This window comes from Zonotrichia leucophrys, chromosome 3 (assembly GCF_028769735.1).
Source record: "Zonotrichia leucophrys gambelii isolate GWCS_2022_RI chromosome 3, RI_Zleu_2.0, whole genome shotgun sequence".
NCBI classification, from domain to species: domain Eukaryota; kingdom Metazoa; phylum Chordata; class Aves; order Passeriformes; family Passerellidae; genus Zonotrichia; species Zonotrichia leucophrys.
In genome coordinates, this window is record NC_088172.1 from 24,004,413 (window position 1) to 24,024,687 (window position 20,275).

A 20,275-nucleotide genomic window follows, 5' to 3' on the forward strand; every position below is an offset into this window, starting at 1 on the left:
CTGAAAATACTGTTCAGATATACCTCAGATCTAATAATGACACAGAAGAATGTTACCTCAGAAGACCTCTAGGGAACAAATCTGCAAAAAAAAATCTATTTTTTTTTTTAAGCTAAGGAAATTTCTCTCTCAAGAACTGCTAATATTACAGTTTGCCCAGTGCCTGTTCTACCATTACTGGTGTGGTATTTTAGTCCAAAATTGTTTTTTTTTTTTTTTAAAGTGAATAATTAACAATTTCTATCTTTTTTTTTAATATCTTGTTTTAAGCATCAAGTAAATGATTAAGAGTCTTCCCTTTGAAACTAAGATCACTTGTATGGAGAAAATACATTATTTAACTGTTTGTTATTGTTTTCCATGCTCTGGAAAGCTGACCTAGATACTTAGAAGAGAGATATCAAGTAATTCCTTAGGAACTTTAGTATGACAGAACATATGCTTGTCTTGCTGCCAATCTGAGAACAGTTAGAAGTTTGCATCACAAAATAAATATGAGTATTTTTTAGCATGACAAAAAATCTTTATTATTAAAGATAGAAATAATAAGTAGCTTAAAAAAAGACTGCTGAATAGAACAGAAGAATGCAAAGGACACTTTGAATACCCCTGAAAAACAATCTTATCCTGAAATGTGGAAAGAGTCCAGCTAAGGGTGAGTGCTCATACCAATAAGATAAAAGAAAGGCATCACAACTTTGATAAGCCACACATACACATAAATATATGTGTCCTTTATTTGAATTTTCAATAAATCTATTACACTTGAAGATATGACTATTAGGACTGGTAAACTGTAGCTTATACACATTGTGAGAGATCTTGTAGCAGTTTAAAATTTTCAACAGTTAGGAGCAAACTGTCTGACTGTGATGGAAGCATGAGGCTTTCCACTATCAGTACTTGGGATATTGATGGATTCAACCTCTGTTGTTCATCTTCACTATGGCCAGCCTGTAAAATGCTGGGCAAAATTGAATGCAGATTGGCATTACTCAAAGAAAAGCTGTATTCTGGCAGGATTTAGCTATAATTTGTTGTTATGGGATGCCTTTTAAATTGGAAGTAATCAACTAATTTTCAATGGCAAAAGTATTATCATACACAGGGCCTTATATGTGTTATTAGTAACTCTGGAAATCCATATTTTTAGATGATCTCCATTGATGTAGTTTGTATCTGAGAAGAGTCTGGGATCTTTTCACACCACTTGCCAGAAAAAAGCTCTTGTCCGAAACTGAATATTTGACAACTCAGTGGAGGAGTACCTGAGGATTCTTCTGAAGTCATACTGAGACTGTTTTTCATTCAGGCAATTATATGATTCCTTCCCTCAGAGGAATAAAACACCATGGGCTTTGTCAGTCATCCTAACTAAAATAAATCATGCAATAATTTATTTTGAAAGGGATCTCTTGAGGTTATGTAATTCAACCCACTGCTGAAAGCGGTGATAACTTCCAAATTGCCTTGTCCATTCATGTTTAGAATATCTCAAAGGATGGAGATGCTGCCCGCTCTCTGGGCAGCTCTTGATGCTTAACTGTGTGAAATTCTTTCCTGTGGTTATGCTCAGCTGGAATTTCCTTTCTTGCAAGTTGTGATTTGCGTCTGATGCTTTTTCTTTGTACACCTGTGAGAAAAATTGTTTGGGGTTTTTTGTTGTTTTGTTTTTGGATTTTGTTGTATAATCCTCCTTTAGTTTGGCTAGCTTTGTAATAAAATGAGTGACTTCATTTTCATCTAAAATCTCCACAGAAATTCACCAAAAAAAACACTTTCCCCTTAAAAAAACCCCAAAATAACCCACAAAAAACCCCACACAAACAAACAAAAACCAACCAACTTTTACCTACAGTAATAAGATAATATAACATTTGCAGTAAGATAATAATGTAAACTGATAAAAATGTTATTATATTTAATCTGCAGATGTCCCAGGTCTGTTTTAGCACATGAAAAGATCTGCTTTGACTGTATACAAAACTGAACATCAACTGACATGCCTTAGTTAATTTTTAGTGCATTCTTCCTGTCCTTTTAGGAGAAGGTGAGAACCTGTGCAGTGCAAGAAGTAAAGCTTCAAACTCTCTCATTTAAAATAATATTTTGATTTTTGTCCACCTGTGATAGAGAGGAGGGGAGGTGACTCCTGCCACAGTCAGACAGTAGGTGCATGGCAACCTGCAGCCAGCCACTGGGTAGGTGGAATTTTGCTGTCAATAAGTGAGGGTTGTGTGAGCAGAAGGGGAAATATCTATTTGAAAAAATGCTTAATACACGCTGAACAATTTGCTGAGGAAGCTCAAGGTTTGGAGAGGTGGATGTTGTGAGCTGAGAAGGCTCTCATCATGGGAACTCCCCATCTTGAGGAGAAAATTTCCTGAAGAATTTCAACATATCCTTGCTCACCACATCCTCTTTTCATCTTTTGGGATGTTTAACAACCAACGGGATGTCTGCCTTTTATGATACAGTTTAGTGGTTCTCTCATTCTTACAAGATCTGTTTCTTCAGTCATTTCCTAATGCGTAAATTCCTCATGGTCGCTGTCTAGAGTTGCTAAGAGAAGGAACATGTGGCTGATATGTTAAGTGGTAACAAGAAAGCTAACTCTATCGCAAGTGAAGCCAAGACAAACTATCTTCTTACCCCTTCAGGTATCAGACTGTTTCTTCCCTTGCACCCATGCAGGACAGGTTACAGGCTTCTCTTTTAAGTCTTATTGGACTTGTTTTGCTTTTTCCTTTGCCCTGTATGTTTCCCAAGGGCCTGGGTGGCAAACTGCATTTTTTTTCTGTTGCAAACCTGCCATGAAGTATCTGTAATTAATTTGACATCTTACTTTCAACAAGTAAGGAGAACTTCTGAGACTACTTCTTTCAATAAATACCAGATGCAAATTTAGAAGTTGGAATAAATTTGCTTTTAAAAAAAATCCTGTAGACAATGCGACAATGATTTCTTTCTCTTTGTTGACTTTTTCCTACCTTCTTCTTTGTCCACTTTTTAGGTTTAAGGAATAGTCTGCTATCTATTTAGGTAATAGTCTGTTGTGGTCTGAGTATGGGGCCATGTTTAGCCAAGGCTATTTATCAAACACGTATCCATGTTCATTTTCTGGGTTAAGGAAAGGTGACTAGTCTCCTTGAGAGAAAACCAGTGATTTTTGTCTTAATTGGCAATTTTGATGATGTGTCATTGTACTGAGCCTGTTGGTGCCCTTACATTCCATGGGATTTGTTGGTGTGGCCATTGTTACGAACATTCCTGTCGATAATAATTGTTTGACCCATTTTTGCCAATATCTGTCTGAAGTAGTATAAGGCACACAGCACCCCTTGAAAACTGCAGAGCTTAGCCCAACTACTCTTAGCCCAGGGGCACAGACTCAGGCTAACAAGTGGAGTTGGTACCAGGAATTTAACCTTGTAATGTCATTGGTCAGTGAAGCCGTGGGCTGTGTCAAGTGCCCCAGCCTTTTCTGCTGCGTACTTCAGTTTGATGCTTGGAAATAATATTTGTATTCATTAATATTTTCATGCAGACTGGAACTGAAAAGGAAAATACTGTACAGACAGAGTCTCTTTTCAAAAATGTCTCTTTATATCAATGATTTTGGAGTGCTTCAAGCAGATTCTTCTGAAATCTCCATAGGACATTATTCATTTAGGTAGGCAGGTAGGTAGGTAGGAGGGAGATAGTTAGATAGATAGATAGATAGATAGATAGATAGATAGATAGATAGATAGATAAATAGATAGATAGATAGATATGATACTTTTTTCTGATGAGAGGTCTTTTACCACAAGTACCAGTCCTGGGTGTTAACAACCTGGTACTAATGACATATTAGGTAGGCATTGGCCTATAGGTGGATATAAAATCTTCCTAAAGCACAGTAACAGAAATAAGCACTGCAATTGCCTTCTCATGTTGCCCATTAAGCTCCAGTAATACCACTTCACATGAGCAAATAACAAGACATAAACGACCTTCCCAGAGATAAAATTTCTCTCATCATTGTTTTTTAACAGATTCTAGTAAGTCTTCTGTGTAGAGCTACCTCATACCTAAAAGATGGATATTTGACCATATAGTTCTCCCCATATTTGTAAATGTCTTTCAGTTTGCAGCTTATGAAAGTATAGCAATTTTTTCAGCTGCATTATTCATTTTAGGTGTTATAAGCAGCACTGCACCTGTTACCAAGTTGTCTCTTCTTTGTACAGTGGTTGAAATAGTGTTCTTTTGAATGGTGTCTGCATCTTATACGGATAAAATTTTCTGTTGTATCTGCTTTTCAATATATTCCCTGTCTGACATCATTCTTGGCATTCCTGAAATTTTCTGCCTCACCAGTTCACAGCTTGCAACAATAGAAAGTCTCAAAAATATAGGAATATTTCATATTGGTATCCTGCCAATTACAGCTTTATTTCTTACATTCTATATATTCAAATGCATCCTGAAGTTTTATGTGGGGTACTACTTTGTCCTGTAGTCTCCTAGAAACAGGAAACAAAACAGACTGTTGTGCCATGGGGGTACATGATTGCTTCTGCTTGGTAGCACACCTGTAAAGTGTGATTGTTGCAGGGTACACATCAGGTGCTTTGGAACCCATGAGAATAAAGAATTTCAAGAAACTGTAGATACTATTGAACAAAATAAAATGCTATTTAAAAAGCAAAAAAGATTAATTTAAAAGATGTTAATTTCAGCTTTGCTGTTCTGATTTATAATTAGTAAGACTGTCTAAAGAGCTTTCCTTGCCTATAATGAAATAAAATTACACAGTCAACTATAGCATTGTTTTTGTTATTTTTTTAACACTGATACTAATGTCTTTCTCACTTCACTCTAAAACCATAAATAAATTCATCTGGAAAGAAAAATTATATCTAGCCTGCTGGCAACCAAAAAGTGAAATAAGATGTTTGTTTGTTTGACTGAGACACACACACTGGGTTTTCAGCTGCATATGTGCATGACATTAATGTCACAAAAAGATAGGTTTGTTTCTTTCCCCACAAACATTGCAGTTCAGTTTTGGCAAGACGTTTTGGAGTACAGTTTTCTTTCATAGTTACTTGCAAAGCTACTGTGGGTTTCAGTCCAAATTTCATAGTCATGAAATTTTATCCTCGCATAACAAATTCAGGACTCATTCAGACCTAAAGTCTACTGAACCAACGTTCCTTTTTCTGACAGCAGCTATGAATGTTTCCTTAGAAAAGCCAAACAGGGCAAGAAAGTTGTTTTTCTAGTCATAGCAAATTATATATGATCATAGAATTGAAATAAATGTATGTAAATTATCTTGATCATGATACTTAATCATGCTCAGCTTTTAGCATTTTACTTTGCAATTTGAATATCTTGAAAAGAAGAAAGTTTTTGCAGTTTTTAAACATAGCCTTTACTAAGCTGTTATGTAGGAATCATTTAATTATGAGTTTAATATCTTGTTTTAATGGAAATATTTGAATACCTGTAATAGGCAATACTATGAAGTATTTAAATAGAAATATCAAGATTATACAATGTTATGCATTGGTATATTGCTTTTTTAGGACTGCCTATCAATCATATAAAAATGCATGTTAGCTCTATTTGAAAGTATAAAATGCCAATAAGTAGTTCCCTCCTTGTCTTTTTTATAAAACTTCTAAAGCTATTCACATTGCAGCTTTCTGTTTGTTGTATGATCATACTAAAGCAAACAAAAATGTGAAAATATGTATTCCATTGTCTCCTCCTTGTGATGGGATATATTAGGATAATGTATTTTCAAGGTGTGAGTATAGGTGGAGTAAAAGAAGAATTAGGTAAGCAGACAGCCATTAGTTCCTGGAAAGCATATCTTGGGAGTGAGTCCCTGAATTAGGGATGTATTCTGATTCGGATTGGATCTGAACTATGTCAGTGAGTGTGATTATTTCAATCAAAAGCTGTGATGCAGTTCCAAATGAAGAAAAAGCCTATGAAAAAATTTGCACAGATTTCAAAGAAACTGCATTATATCAGCTAAAATTTAATCATATAAATCTTTTGACATACCAGGTGCCATGTTCATAATGCAGCAGTTTTCAATTTTTAGCACAGACTAGAAAAGTACAGTATTCATTGGAACAGAAGCAATTTTGAAAATGTATGAAAAAAATCCTATTTTTTTACTATATGGATTATTTTTATCCACCTAAAATGAAACTGAAATTCCAGATATATTTTGTTTCATTTTCTCCTAAGTCAATATGAACATATATCTAGCATTATGAGTGTTACAAAAAAAAAGAGCTATATATATTAAAATAGCTTGTTATCATAAGATTCTCATCTTGGCTACTAAAATAAAAATGTATATTTATTTGAATTGGTGAAATTGTAAAACACACAGAGAGAAAGTATACATATACAGGAGTAATCTTGTATACTATTTCTAATGTACAGATAAAGAAAAAATATTTTATCTTATGTGTTGAGGAATTACTGTAAAGATGGCATTCTATCCACTACTGTTCAGCATGTTCCAAAAAAAAATTCCCATCAACTGTATAATTATTGTCAACAGATGAAGTGCTATTATTATGTTGTCAGGCACCATGAGTTACACATTATTGAAACGTCAAATTCAGCATACTGTTAAACATATGATAGGTTTCTCTAGAAAAATATTGATAAAGGTTTTTCTTCCTTACGCACTTAAAACTGAAATGAAAAAATTAAACACTTGAAGTAGACTATCACTAAAAGTTTTTCAGCATATGCTACAAAAAATATAGAGATCTGAAGATATAGAATAGAAAGTACTGGTATTTTTGGTTGAAAAATTAGAACAAGTATGCATACACAATAGCTATGAAAATATACATATCTGAGTTCTTCATATAGTTTTCTCTTGCCAAAGGAAAAATATGTACAAATTTCTGTTCAGGAAGAATATCACTTCAGAGATAGAAAAGTGTACTAAAGTCTGAATACACAACTCACAGGTTCTGCTCTCTGTGATAAAGAATTAATTAAGTTCCTGTAAATCAATATTGAATGATACTTCAGAACTGATAATTCAGATTCTAGACTACTTTTAGGAATTTTTTTTAAGTAAATGAGAGCTAGGAAAATGCTCATTCAGATATTTTATTTTCACCTAAATTTATTTTTTCTACACTTTTTTAAAGCACAGAACTGTTACACTTCGTAGACAACCAGTTGGTGGCTTGGGCTTAAGCATAAAGGTATGGGTAACATCTCTTTTCTTCTTTTAAATTTCAGTTTGACCACTTCAGTCTTGAGATCTCATGGTTAATATCTCTCTCTTACAGGGGGGTGCTGAGCACAAAGTGCCCGTCGTCATATCAAAAATATTTAAAAACCAAGCAGGTAACTTATGCTATTTATTTATATAGTACCATAGATACTAATAGTTTCAGGAATCTGTTTTTATTTCAGTAACAGTTATGTTATCAAGAAAATATTTAAAGTGACTTGCAAAAACATAAGTATGATAGAGGAAATATATTGATGTACTTAACTTATATAATGCAAAGGATAGAAAAAGTACAAACCAATTTTTTTTTTCCCACACAGTAATTCACAACCATATGGTATGACTAAATTCTGTGATTCTGTGACTAACTGTGCCTAGATGCCCCCTGAGAGCAATTTGTTATGTTTATTATAGTGAAGATAACACTACACCTAAATCAGTACAGTCTGTCTTGGTTAAGTATTACATTGACATTTATCTAGCAAAAGGAACCTTTGGGAGACCTTTTCAGACCTGAAACTGAACTTGGCAAGTTGGAGAACTGGTCTGGAAAACAAAGGGGCTCTTTAGTGAGGAAAAGTTGCATGTGGGTGGACTGTGCCTTGCTAAGGGTCTTGGATGACCAAAAGCAAAGTTATGTTCTGTTCTCTGATGGGTGTGGACATGGGGATAAGCTTGTTCTTTTGTTTTCTGAGGCATTCTTTTACATATTTTAAGATTTGTTGTCTTCCAAAGCTTCGATGTGTTTCCTCTCTTCCCTAGTATAAATCTACCCATTTCATGTAACCTTTCCTTCAAAAGAAGACAAAGATTGTGATCCTCAGTGCATGTCCTGCTCCTTAAAGGTCTCAAAGCCACTGACATGATCTTTTTCACTCATCAGGCTCTTTTCCTGCTTTGCTGTAATGGTAGTTAAGCACATTTGATTGACACCATGTTTAGACTCATGCTTTACTAGGTCACATACTTGCTGATTTTTCTCCTCTGCATCTTCTTCAGGGGATCCTTTTTTACTTGAAATGAATACCTGATTTCATCTGATACCTAATGAATATTGAATGGATTGTCTATTCCTGTATCCCATTGGAAACACTGCTTCAAGTTTCCTGTGTACAGTACTTACTTTCTTTTTGTAGTATTGTTTCTGCAGTGAGGAAGAGAAGGTGTTTTTATATCAACTGTATTACTATATATGGAATAGTGATACGCTCCTTAAATACACAGTATTTATAACAATACCAAGAAAATGTGCATTCAAATAATAACAATAAATTAATGTAACATTCAGATCGAAGGGAAGTAATTCAGGAAATTAATCACCAACAAGGAAAGCTATGTCCTGCTCTCTTAGGGCATAGTACTCTCAACCAAGGTTAGTAGTGAGTTTGTATATAGAATACTTACATTCGAAGTTTTGTACATTGTGAGTAATTATTCTTTATCTGTATTTATTTGTAGAGAAACAAATGCAACAACAATTTTATGGGGTCAGCTTTTTACTTCAAATTTGAAAATCACTCCTCAGAATGTACTTGTTTTAAGATCTTATAATCTTTTGTCTGAGGAAACTCCAGAATCAGTAGTGATTGTAACCAGGGTTAGTGCTGTATCACACTAAGCCCACATTAAATGTTCCTGGCTGGATCAGTGAATGGAATGAAGACATTGACACACCTGGCAAGGTATGAAGGAAGTAGTCAGACAGGTTCCAGTTAGCTCCTGCATCCCTTCTAGCCTGAGTGAGTCTGTGATTCGGGTACTGCTGCAGATGCTAAAGATCAGAGATCTGAGATAGAAATGCTTTTTGTAGCACGTGGCTTATAGTACTCCCATTCCAGTTACTGAATTTCTGTGCAAGAGAAAATAGAGTGGAGTTTTTGTTTGATTGTTTCTTCCAGAAGATAAATATTTCTAAAATGTGTCAAAAGATTTTCAGAAGAATTTTGGAAGTGCTCAACCTTCTTATACTGCAAATCTTTTTTTGTTTTTATATATATATGATCTCACAAATCTCAGAGAGGTGCTGTTATTCAGTACAGGAGGAAGACAATAACAGAGGCTATTAACAGTGTTACTCTTCTAGTATTATATATAACTGGAAATTAAGTAAGAGAACATGTCTAAATTTATCTCACAGGTGACATTGAGGCAATATTTCTGGTTTTAGATTCTAGTGATTTAATGTAAGAGAAAACAATCTGGCAAGGGAATAAGGGAAAATAAGATGGGTTCTATAAATATGTGCATTCTCTCTCCATTTATATAATATATATGTTGATACAGACACGCATACCAAAATGCAAATGTATTTACATAGGAAAGAATATCTGTAAGAAGTTTAATATAATGAGACCATAATGTGTTATTTAATGTTAATGTAATGAGAATATAATGTGTTAATATAATGTGTTATACATGACAGAGAGGTGAGACCGGTGCCAATTTATCTAGAACTAAGCTTTGGACTGAAAATCTGTATATTCATACTGTAGATAAATCACTAATGGACTTTCATTTCACAGGGTGCTAATAACAGTGAAACTGATTGGCTGGCTTTAAGACTGGCCTTTAGTTAAGCAGCGAGATTCATTGCTGCTTCAAGAAAATAAACTGAATTTTAAAAAATAAAAAAGGCTTTATTGTGCAGTAACATTAGAAAATACATAATTTACCCGATAAAAAAAAAGCTATTTCTTACCAGGCATTTTACTCTTTTCTGTACTTGAGTAAAATACCTGAACGTACATGAGTAAAATTCTCCTTAATAACTAAAAAGCTGAATTTCCTAAAATGGTTGATAGTTTTTGATACTTTTCATGGAATTTAATGCCTTTTATATGGCAACACTATAAAATAATGTTTACAACCTTACTTTGTATGGATATAGTGCTAATTTTAGTTCCAAAGGTAGAAGCATAATAAAAAACCCTATTTTTTTCTCTTTTAGATCTCTATAACCTTTGTGCTATCTATATAAAGTAATTAGTTGTCTATTTTTATACTGTTTAATTTTTTCAAACATTGGATAAGTGATTTTGTTGGCACTGATGTAAGCATCAGCTGACAGCATTTCTGCTTCAGTTTTTGCAATAGGATGAACATTTCAATAGGATTTCATTTCATTATTTCACATAAGCACATCACATAGCAGCAGTGCTTATACATACTATTCTTATAGTTTTGACCTCTCAGCTGTGATCACTGTGTTTATAAATTTCAAATTAAGTTATTCTAGATCTCTCTTCTTTCCTGAACAAGTTTACTGAAGCATACACAGAAACTCAGTTCAAGAGCATAACTTTACATTTTTGAAATACAAGATTATTTGGTCACTCAGTGCTGGAGACTGATGTATTGCAAATCACAGAAAAAAATACACTGAGTTTTTCCTGAGCACGTCCTCCTCAAGAGTATTAGAGCAAGTTTTGCTAATTCAAATGACTCATCACCAAGTCTGGCCTTTTAAATATTTTCTATTGATTCTGCCTTCCATTCTAGCAAAGATTACATTTTTTTTTCCTACCTCCAAAACTTTTGCTAAAGTTAATTGCAGAGGGAAGAAATTTCTGTGTCGGAATGAGAAAAAGTAAATGCAAACTTTAAAATATAATGTAAAGTTAAAAACTCAAGAGTAAAATTATATAATTAACCACAGAGTAATTTTTATCCCATAGGAAATAGTTTCACTTCCAAAATCAGTTGTTTTTCCTACCCATTTATTAAATCATCAGTTGACTCAGGGTATTAACAACATTGCTGATAATCTCCCAGATTATTGAAAGAATTATTGATGTTGAAACTTCTAAGTAATGTTTTGTAGGCCTGATTCAGGCTGGTTTGGGTTTCAGGTTTTTTTTAATGTAATTCAATACAGTATTGGTTTTGTTTTTTTCCTTTTGAAACTGGCTTAAGATGGAGTGCATGGTGCTTGTTGTACATTGATGGGTGGTTTGCTGTTAGTTTCTAGGTGTGTTATATTTGTATATATGTGCTAAGATCATATGAACAATCTATTTAATGCAATTGTGCTGTGGACTTACAGTCAAATAAATGTACAGTCTTATTCCTAGAGCTATGTAATGTAATGTCCAGAACTTGGAAAGGAATCATATCAGTCAGGTTTTCTTGTTGTACAGTGAATTGATTAGATCAACTAAAAAATACTTCAGGGAATCTTCCACATGCTCTATGTGGATAAAGTGTACAAGATTTCATGTGTTTACATCTTTCCCTGTGTATTCCCATTTTTAATTACTGAAAATTCTTTATGAGTTTGTGGAATCTAGATGGTGGAGGTTGTAAAAATGAATGGATTTTGAAATCTAAGTTCATCCTATGTATAAGTGCTTTACCACATATAATATTGGAAATTCTGGTTGTTTAAACATCAAACAATAAAGTACTGTTTTGTTGCAGAATTATCCAGTTGACAATCACATTTTCATCTGGTGCAACTTTTCATTTTGTGAGATCTCTTGCAATAATTTGACTACTGCTGTGTGTTCTGCTCATATGTCGTGTAATATGTGAAGTCAGACAAGCAGCAGTGATGAAGCAGAGCAGTGGGTTCAGCTCATGAGGCATGATGAAAATATGTAAATAAAATTTAATAAAGTGCAATGGAATAGGATTCGTTTGCATTGTGCCAGTTTCAAAAAAAATCTCCCTTAAGAGCCAAAATTAATTAAAATCTTATTTTGAATGCATTTTCCCACCTTCTGTAGCAAAAGTTGACTCATAACTCATGTTCTGCTGGGTTGAAAAATCTTCTGTTTTATGCTTAGTCCATTTCTAACTGATGCTGTCCAGGACTGGAATGAACACCAGACATTCAGCAACTGAAACATTCTTGGCTTAAAACCGTGAGCTCTGCAAACACAGACTGTGTTCAGGTATCACATCCTGGTTCCTGAATTCAGGACTGTCTGGAGGACATGGCATCAGTTTGATAAGCTCTTCTAACAGTTTCCCATGCCAAAGATGTTTTGGTGTGAAATTAGCTGTGATACCTCCTCCATGGGTATATTTCTGGGGTTTGGTGTTGACTCATCGCCTAAGGGTACAAGCACGGTAATCCAGCCCAGTCTGAACAAGCTGGTGGGCATGATGTGAGATTGCACTGAGCTGCACAGCGTGGTTCTATCCACAGCTGGTGTTCTTCATCCCTGCAGCTGCGTTCACCTTAGCTTCATCAGCTCTGGAGATTCATTCCACTGAGCCAGCCAGCTCAATATTAAGGATGAGTTAAGGGCATACAGAGGTAGTTAGGTTTATAAGGAAGCCAGAACGAATCAAAAATTTGTTACACCTTATGCTAATGAAGGTGAAGACTGAATACAAGGCCATCTTTGAGCATACAGCCTCATTAGAGCATAAGGCCTCATTAGAATATCAGACAGCTGAAGCTAGGTGGTGTTTAATTTTTGGATATTATTTCCTAATATGACTTTAAAATTTCTTCAGGTTTTTATTTTAGCATTAATCTTATTTTCTGTCAATCTTTTTTCATCTTTTACAGTGTTATTTTTCTTTATTATTAGAAAGGTAATGATATATGAAGTTAGCATACTCATTGTTCCTTCTCATGGACCTATGCCTCCATTTCTAAACTTGTTTTCAGAAGGCATGGAAGAACATTCTTAATATATTTGATTTCTTTTTAACTGTTGCCTTCTCAAGACTAGACAGGCCGTGAAAGGCAGTACCTCTTAATAGAAGGAAAATCTTAATGACTGATTGAAGATCAACAAGTAAAAGCGAAGAATTTTGGTCTCTGATTCAGGAATTTTTTTTCTATTCAACCTAGGAAGAATGTATTTATGGTCCAATGTCTGTCAATAATTGAGTTGATATAGTTGTGTTTGAAATCATAGATTAAAGATCTTGCTTGCAGCAGGTGTATCTTTACAGTCAGAAGTGTAATTATGTTCAGTTCATGGAAGAGGAGGAGAAAAGTATATCTGGATATATTGAAGTTGTCTTTTGCATCCTTAATACTAATTTTTCTAATCTCTTAATTTCATCCAGTTTCTTAATTATTTGGATTTTCTTCATGCATTTAAATACTTATGCACATGTTTAATGTTAAGCTTGTGAATTGAGAAATCCATAAAGTCAGTGCAGCTCACCGTGTGCTTTTTTTGTCATAAGACATAGTACCTTGAATGTTTCTTGTGTGATTCAGGAATTCAACAAAAATTGAGTGAAAATATGTACTGTGACTAATCTTGAAAAATATAAGGACATCAGATTATCTAGAGACTCAAATCTGCATAGAGATGTTCATCAATTAAGTAGTTGTAAGTAAGTATTTCCAGAGACTGTTCAGTAAATTTACCATTTCACTACCTTGGAAATTTTGTAAAATTTGATACAGGCTTTGTTCAGTCTTAGTGGATAGGAAAAGTAAGCAAAGCAAAGCCAGAATTACTGGTTCTTTTCCCTTCTCACTGAGTGCAAAAGAATTTTAACAGTTCATGGCACTGTTAGAGGCTGGGTTTTTTAGAGATTAGAATGATGGATCATTTATATTTGGGAAAATTTTTCAAATCTAATATACACAAAAATAAGATTTTAGATTTTTTAGTGATTATTTTCATACCATTACTTCAGCGTCAGCCCTTTTAGGTTTCCATCCTGCTTTCCTTTGTTCAGTATTACGTTTGAATTTAATCAAGGTACAGCATTTAATCAGCATTAAACCTATTTAAAGCTACTTAAGATGAAGAGTAAAGGTGATGTAGCACTATTTTTCAAGTAAAACTTCAAGAGGCAAACTGGAATCTGAAAAAGTTGCATTTACTTTTTCAGTGAATAAGGTTATATGTTCTGTGGTAGTGCAAAGCTCTTTTTGAAGTATTTTGGTTTTAGTGTTGCTTCATTTTACACATAATGACTGATACTTTTAGAGTAGCCTTTCAGAAGCACCTTTGCATTTGAGAATGTTGCCAGTGGGAGAAACTTTGATAAAGTGTGGAAGACTTTACTTAATATTTTTGTCATGAAGGGAGAATGTGATTTCATGGAAACATCAATAGATGTCTTCAGGTTTAAAATATGCCTTATAGAAGCAGGACTGACTTTTTGTGTCCAAATAGTTTTTCCAGTCACTTTATTTCTAATATATTTCTAAACTATATTGTAAATTCTGCATTGTAGTGACACACCCTCTACAATTTCATGTATGACAAACGTATTTTTGAGTAACCATCATTGATTTTAAATTATAGCCCATTGCCTAAACCCAAAGACTTTCATCATAGACGTCAGCAAGCAGCAGGAGTCCCACTTATTGGTTTAATATGCAGCATAATCCACTTCTAGAAAAAAATCTCTGATTGTCCCAAAGGCTATACTTGTTTCATTTCATAGAGTTTGGTATTGACCATATAATGCTCCTCTCATTTGCTTATGTGGACAGCCTTGATTGTTTTTCAAGATTCTGCGAGCAGGATATAATTGCTTTGTGCTCCTAAACTATAAAATTTATTGGCTAACACACACGAGGTGGCTGGGGATATTGCAGTATTCATCATCCTTGTGGAATGAGCAATGGGTCTTTCCTGATCTGGCAGCCAACAGTCCTGGGGGAAAGGTTCAGCCTCCACTGCTCCAAAGAAGACAAGGGAGCGAAGTTACAATCCTCCATTTACCCAGTTTTCTTCCTTGAGGTTTTATTCCTATTCATATCACTGCTTTTCCTTTTTAAGCCTTGAGCTGTTAAATAGTGTTATTTCAAGAATTTTAGCTGTGTCTAGAATTTAGTCTTTCCTTTTTTGCATGAATACTAGTCTAAGTATTTTCCTATACTTTTGTTACAATGAAGAAGTTTTTTCAAAAGACTTAGACAATACTGCACAACTGTGCTGTTGGGTCATTATGCAGTGTATCACAAATAGATGAACATCCAGGAAAATGGTAATACCTACCTACATGCCCACATATCTTCATCATGCACTCTTCCATCAGGATCATAGATTTCACACAAACATTTGCTGGTTCAGTATGATTTGCTTTCTTGCCCTACATTTTTCTGTTGCCACCTCTTACAGAAATTTTTTTTCCAAATTAATTTCTTACATTTCCACATTTCTTTATTTACTGTGCTTTTTCCTATATTGCTGTTTCCAGTGGATCTTCCCAAAAGCAACATCTTTGACTGCCCAGCAGAGCCAACAGCACAGGGCCTCAGGAAAGCAGCACTGCTGCTGCCCACATGTGCTGTACTCATCACATCTGTGGCCTATAGATCAGCTGACTGGTACTTGTTGGAGAGCAAACAAACACATCTGCCTTGCTGCAGGGCTTGGAGCCTGAATCCGACTCTGACCCCTGCACAGACAGAGTAATATCTGAGGATTGGCTTGCTAGGGTTTTCCTCCTCAAGGAGGCTGAGGACGCACTGTCCCTGTGTTTCACCTTGTTTGGTTGCTGTCCAGGTTCTATCTACACTGATTCCAGTTTCAGGGACTGTTGCAGTGCTTGTCAGCAAAGTCTGCTTCTGCCTGCTGGGGCTTCTTGCAGCTATTACTGGCAGCAGAAGTGCATCACTGTGTGTCACTGGTGTGCCCTAGGATAGTCTGCTTAGAGGTCCACGAAACAGAAAGTTTTTTTGTACTAATTTTCCTTGGTCAGCTTCTCTTCACTTGAGATCACTTAGACTGGAGGACCAGTCTGATCTCGTTTAAAATCCCTGAAATTTACAGCATGGATATAAGGAGCCTCATCATCAACTGCTTTGATTAATGACCTCTTTCTGTTCTGCCTCTTCACACATGACTTTTGTGTCCTGGTTTTCAGCTGGGATAGGATTAATTTTCTTCTTAGTAGCTGGTACAGTGCTATGTTTTTGATTGAGTATGGGGATGACGTTGATAACACACTGATATTTTAGTTCTATCTAAGTCGTGCTTTCCCTAAATCAAAGACTTTTCCCTGTCCCATGCTCTGCCTGCAAACAAGTGCACAAGAAGTTGGGAGCAAGCACGGCCAGGAGAGGTGACCCAAACTGGCCAAAAATATATTCCATGGCAAAGAAATATTCCATCCCATAGAACATCATCCTTGGCATATAAACTGTGGGGAATTGTCTGGGAGCTGCCAGTTGCTGCTTAGGAATGGGCTCAGCATCAGTCAGCAGAGGATGAGGAATTGTATTGTGTATCCCTTGTTTCTCTTAGGTTTTATTGCACACCGTCTCCTTTCCATTACTATTATTATATTATACTTCAAGAATTAAATTGTTCTCGTCTCAACCCACAAGTTTTTATGGTTTTTTTTCAAGTCTTGTCCCCATCCCTGGGGGCTAGCATGGGGTAGAAGAATGGGGTTGGAAAGGAGGGTTGAGCAAATGGCTGCATGGTAAATAGTTGCCAGCTAAGGTTAAACCATGGCAGCTTGCTGATACAAAGATTGCTTAAAATTTCTCCACTCACTTCTGAGTCTATCAGACACTGTGGACAAGGCATGCATTCTTTGAATTCATCCTTTTCTTCTTTGCCTCAACTGGAATTTCAAACTCACCCTCTTCCTTCTATCTCCAATTCAAAGATGCTTCCACTTGTTTAAAACAGTTCAATGGCCCTAACATAAGCCCTGAATTAAAAATTGTTCACATTTTTCACTATTGGTGTATGTATTACTAACATCTCAAATAGAAGTTTAGTATTGAGATTCCCACACTAATGTTCATCACCTCTACCAACATATGTACCCAGAACAGATTACTTCTGATTGCTTTGTGACAGTTTTGAACTGCTTTAATTCCCTTAAATTTCTGTACATAGATGTCTTTTCTATGCAAGCTAATAAAAATTATATGCATGATTTTAAATAAAAAGTAGGATGAGAAGTGGGGTAATGACCTCCAATGCAACTTGTAATATGATTTTTAAAATAAATAGAGAAATATTTCCTAAGTATTAACTAATGAACTGTAGTTTTAATCTCCCAAAAGAGTGATGAACAATTTATTTTTTAAAAAGTGCTATTTTGTAACAAAGACACATTTGCAGTAGCAACAGCTAAATTGCAGAAATCAAGAATATTCTATTCAATCCTTTCTTTTGTACTTCTATTTTCTTTTCTCATAGTACTCTCTTTGTTAACGTTGATGGCATTCTTCTAACCCTCAAGGTGTGACCTTAAAGGTCATATATGAGACTAATAGGCTTTCTTTAATACTATCAGTCTTTTAAGGATAAGAGTCTTAATTTTAATTAATTTATGCATTTCATGAGATAAGCATCTTCAAATTCCAACCAAAAAAAAAGTTAAAATTTAGAAAGTTAGTGAATAGACCTCAAAACAATGTCATTGTTTGTATCTATGGAGAGTTGATTGAAATTTCAACATGACATTATCCCCATTAATTCTGTAAGGCAGGAAATATGCAAATTGTAGATCAAAATAATGTTATTCTTTAGGACAAAACTAACTCAAACTTCAAGTTAGAATTGTATTAAATTCTAGTCACAACCTCTTTAATTATAGCAGTCCCTGTTTCCCTTTTGTGGAAGAATAATGAAAAGTGTGAATCACATTTTCCACATAATTTATTGAAATCCTTCATTAGTGAGAATTGACATTTGTATTCCATACTAAACAAGTTCTTTATGCTTGGAAAGTAGCTCTCTTAATGTGTTTAAAATTGCTGGCAGTCTATTAACATTTTGGATGAATACTGATTGCTGTGCCATTGGTATTTTCACAACCAAATCAGTTTCAAATGAGAATTATGAAGAGTGTTTTAAAACAATTGCTGGAAGAGAATATAGCATTTTTTCAGTACTACTATCAATTAAAATTCACTCCTTCTATAATCCCACAGCTGAACAGACAGGAATGTTATTTATAGGAGATGCAATTATACAGGTCAGTAAACATTCACTTTTTTCCACAGACATTTGTTTCTTATTGCTTTTATTTTGGTAACTAACTTTGTGTTACAAATAATTTTCTCCCTATTGTATCTGTTTTTAGGTTAATGGTATAAATGTAGAAAGTGCTACCCATGAAGAAGTGGTAAGTCATTCCATTTTGATTTTTTATTGGTGTACAAAATATCTTATGTCCAAACTGTTCTGTCTCTGATCTTGTTTCAAATGAATTTACTCTTTTTTACTATAAGGACAGTGCTATTTACCAGGTTTATAATTTATTTGATTATTAAAACTTTTCCAGTTATTTAATTCCATTTTGAAATCAAATTTGGCATAATGCTTGGTCTAACCTGAAGCAAAATAATTTATTGAATAGTGGTCAGGTTTTACAGATTTGCTTCATTTATCAGACTGACCATATGAGGACAAAGCCAGTTCACATTCACTTGATGTGCAGTGCTTTGCTGGTCTGCAGTGCAAGGCCTTATAGATAACAATTGTTACCCCTGTTGCCTGTTTATGAGCAGTATCTCAGAATAACATCTGTAGCAACCATAAATGACATGGGCTTTGGCAGTCTTATCAGCAGGGCAGAAATTACATGGGCAAAGGAACTAAACTTGCTTTTATTACTTGAAGGTGATCTCTCTAGGTCAAGATAAAGTGCAGCTGCATGATCCTGCAGTCCTTTTCTTGGTGTTGATTAATACCATCAAGCTGACTCTCTTACAGACAGTCTCCATAATAGTTAGATCTATTGTGTATTGGTGAACTGCCCTCCTGCTGCTTGTGTTATTATTGCTCAGAAAAAAAAATTAAACTTCCAGAAAGCTACTCCTCAGAAAATGGTAAGCTACTACCATTAAGAATTGTTTGTAAAAACTAAGAAGTGGTCCAGAACTGTCAGTGTAACACAACAGAGATGAGGAATGAGAGAGAAATACATAGTGCTGCTCCTTTTCCTGTACAGGGAAATTCAGTAGAAGCATTAAGCATAATTGCTACTACCACAGCCTGTTACTATGATGAGAATAGGGTTAGAAGAATGTGTCAGGCAGTAGAGATAAGAAGTGGTTCTATCAGATGAGGTGGGCTGTTGACAAAGCTCCTCAGAGAATGGAAGATTTATTATTTCTTCTTTTATCAGAATTATGTCTTTGCATTTTTATGAAATAATGGTTGAGATAAAGTTCTCTTTATTTGAACATTGTGGGTTTGCAATTTGAAGGAAATGCTTTAAACAAGAAGGTATATAACATATTAAGCTTGTTACAATATATTAAGCTAGTAAAATAGTAATGTAGTGATTATGGGTAGTTGTCCAAAAAACAGGAGGTTAAGGATGAAGAACTCATTTCTTTTAGAAAATCATGCCTACATCTTCTCTCTCTGTAAAGGATGCCCTAAATGTCATCACTCAGGTTAAATGAGAGGTGCTCCAGCCCTTCTATTCAAAACACATTCATTAGTGAGGCTTGGGTATTCTTAATCCACTCTGGGTTCAAGTTTACCCAACCTTGTTAACATAATACAATGGAAGCCTGTCAAAGGTTATTGAGTCATTCTTTTGGCTTGCTCTATATGCATCTGGCATTAAGGGGCAGAAGCAAATATGTTTCTTACTTTTTTTGGTGTTGAACTGTTTTTTTCTGGTTTTTTTCTGTTTGTTTGTCTTGTTGTGGTTTATTTTATTTTTTAAATTGTAACTCTAACAAATGCTTTCAAAAATTTTCTTTCAGTTTTTTATTTTGTTTGTTTCACAATGGCAGTCCTTGCTTTTCAGACTTTTTCTCTGTTTTTTTTTAACTTTCTGCCATTTTAGAATGTCTGCTAGTTCACCCTTGCAGGATGTGAGGAGGTGCACACAGTCAGCACACACTCAGAAAACCTTTCTTTTACAAAACTGAAGCTTAAGTGTAATTGTACATCCGTATGGCTGATAGGTGTTTAAGACCCAAAATCCATTGGGGTTAATTCATGGGAGAGAAGGCTACAAAATCTGAGAACTTTAGGAAAGGAGGCCAGTGTGTTCTGCCTGCTACCCATCATCTTCCCTCCTGAGATGTTTATGGAGTTAGCCAGTCCTGATTGTACCAAATGGGGAGTTTTGTTTCTTGAGCCATGA

The 20,275-nt window shown here is 34.9% G+C and overlaps 1 protein-coding gene across 2 annotated transcripts in view; it reads left to right on the plus strand.

Moving 5' to 3' along the window:
* Window positions 1–20,275, plus strand: part of SNTG2 (syntrophin gamma 2) — a 213,345-nt gene that overhangs the window by 98,356 nt on the left and 94,714 nt on the right. Inside the window, exons 3-6 of one of the 2 annotated variants that reach the window (XM_064710128.1) lie at window positions 7,182–7,238; window positions 7,326–7,383; window positions 18,099–18,142; window positions 18,251–18,292. In XM_064710128.1, coding sequence (XP_064566198.1) covers window positions 7,182–7,238; window positions 7,326–7,383; window positions 18,099–18,142; window positions 18,251–18,292 — 201 coding nt within the window. The remainder of the gene's footprint in view (window positions 1–7,181; window positions 7,239–7,325; window positions 7,384–18,098; window positions 18,143–18,250; window positions 18,293–20,275) is intronic. The other variant, XM_064710129.1, reaches the window with a different exon arrangement.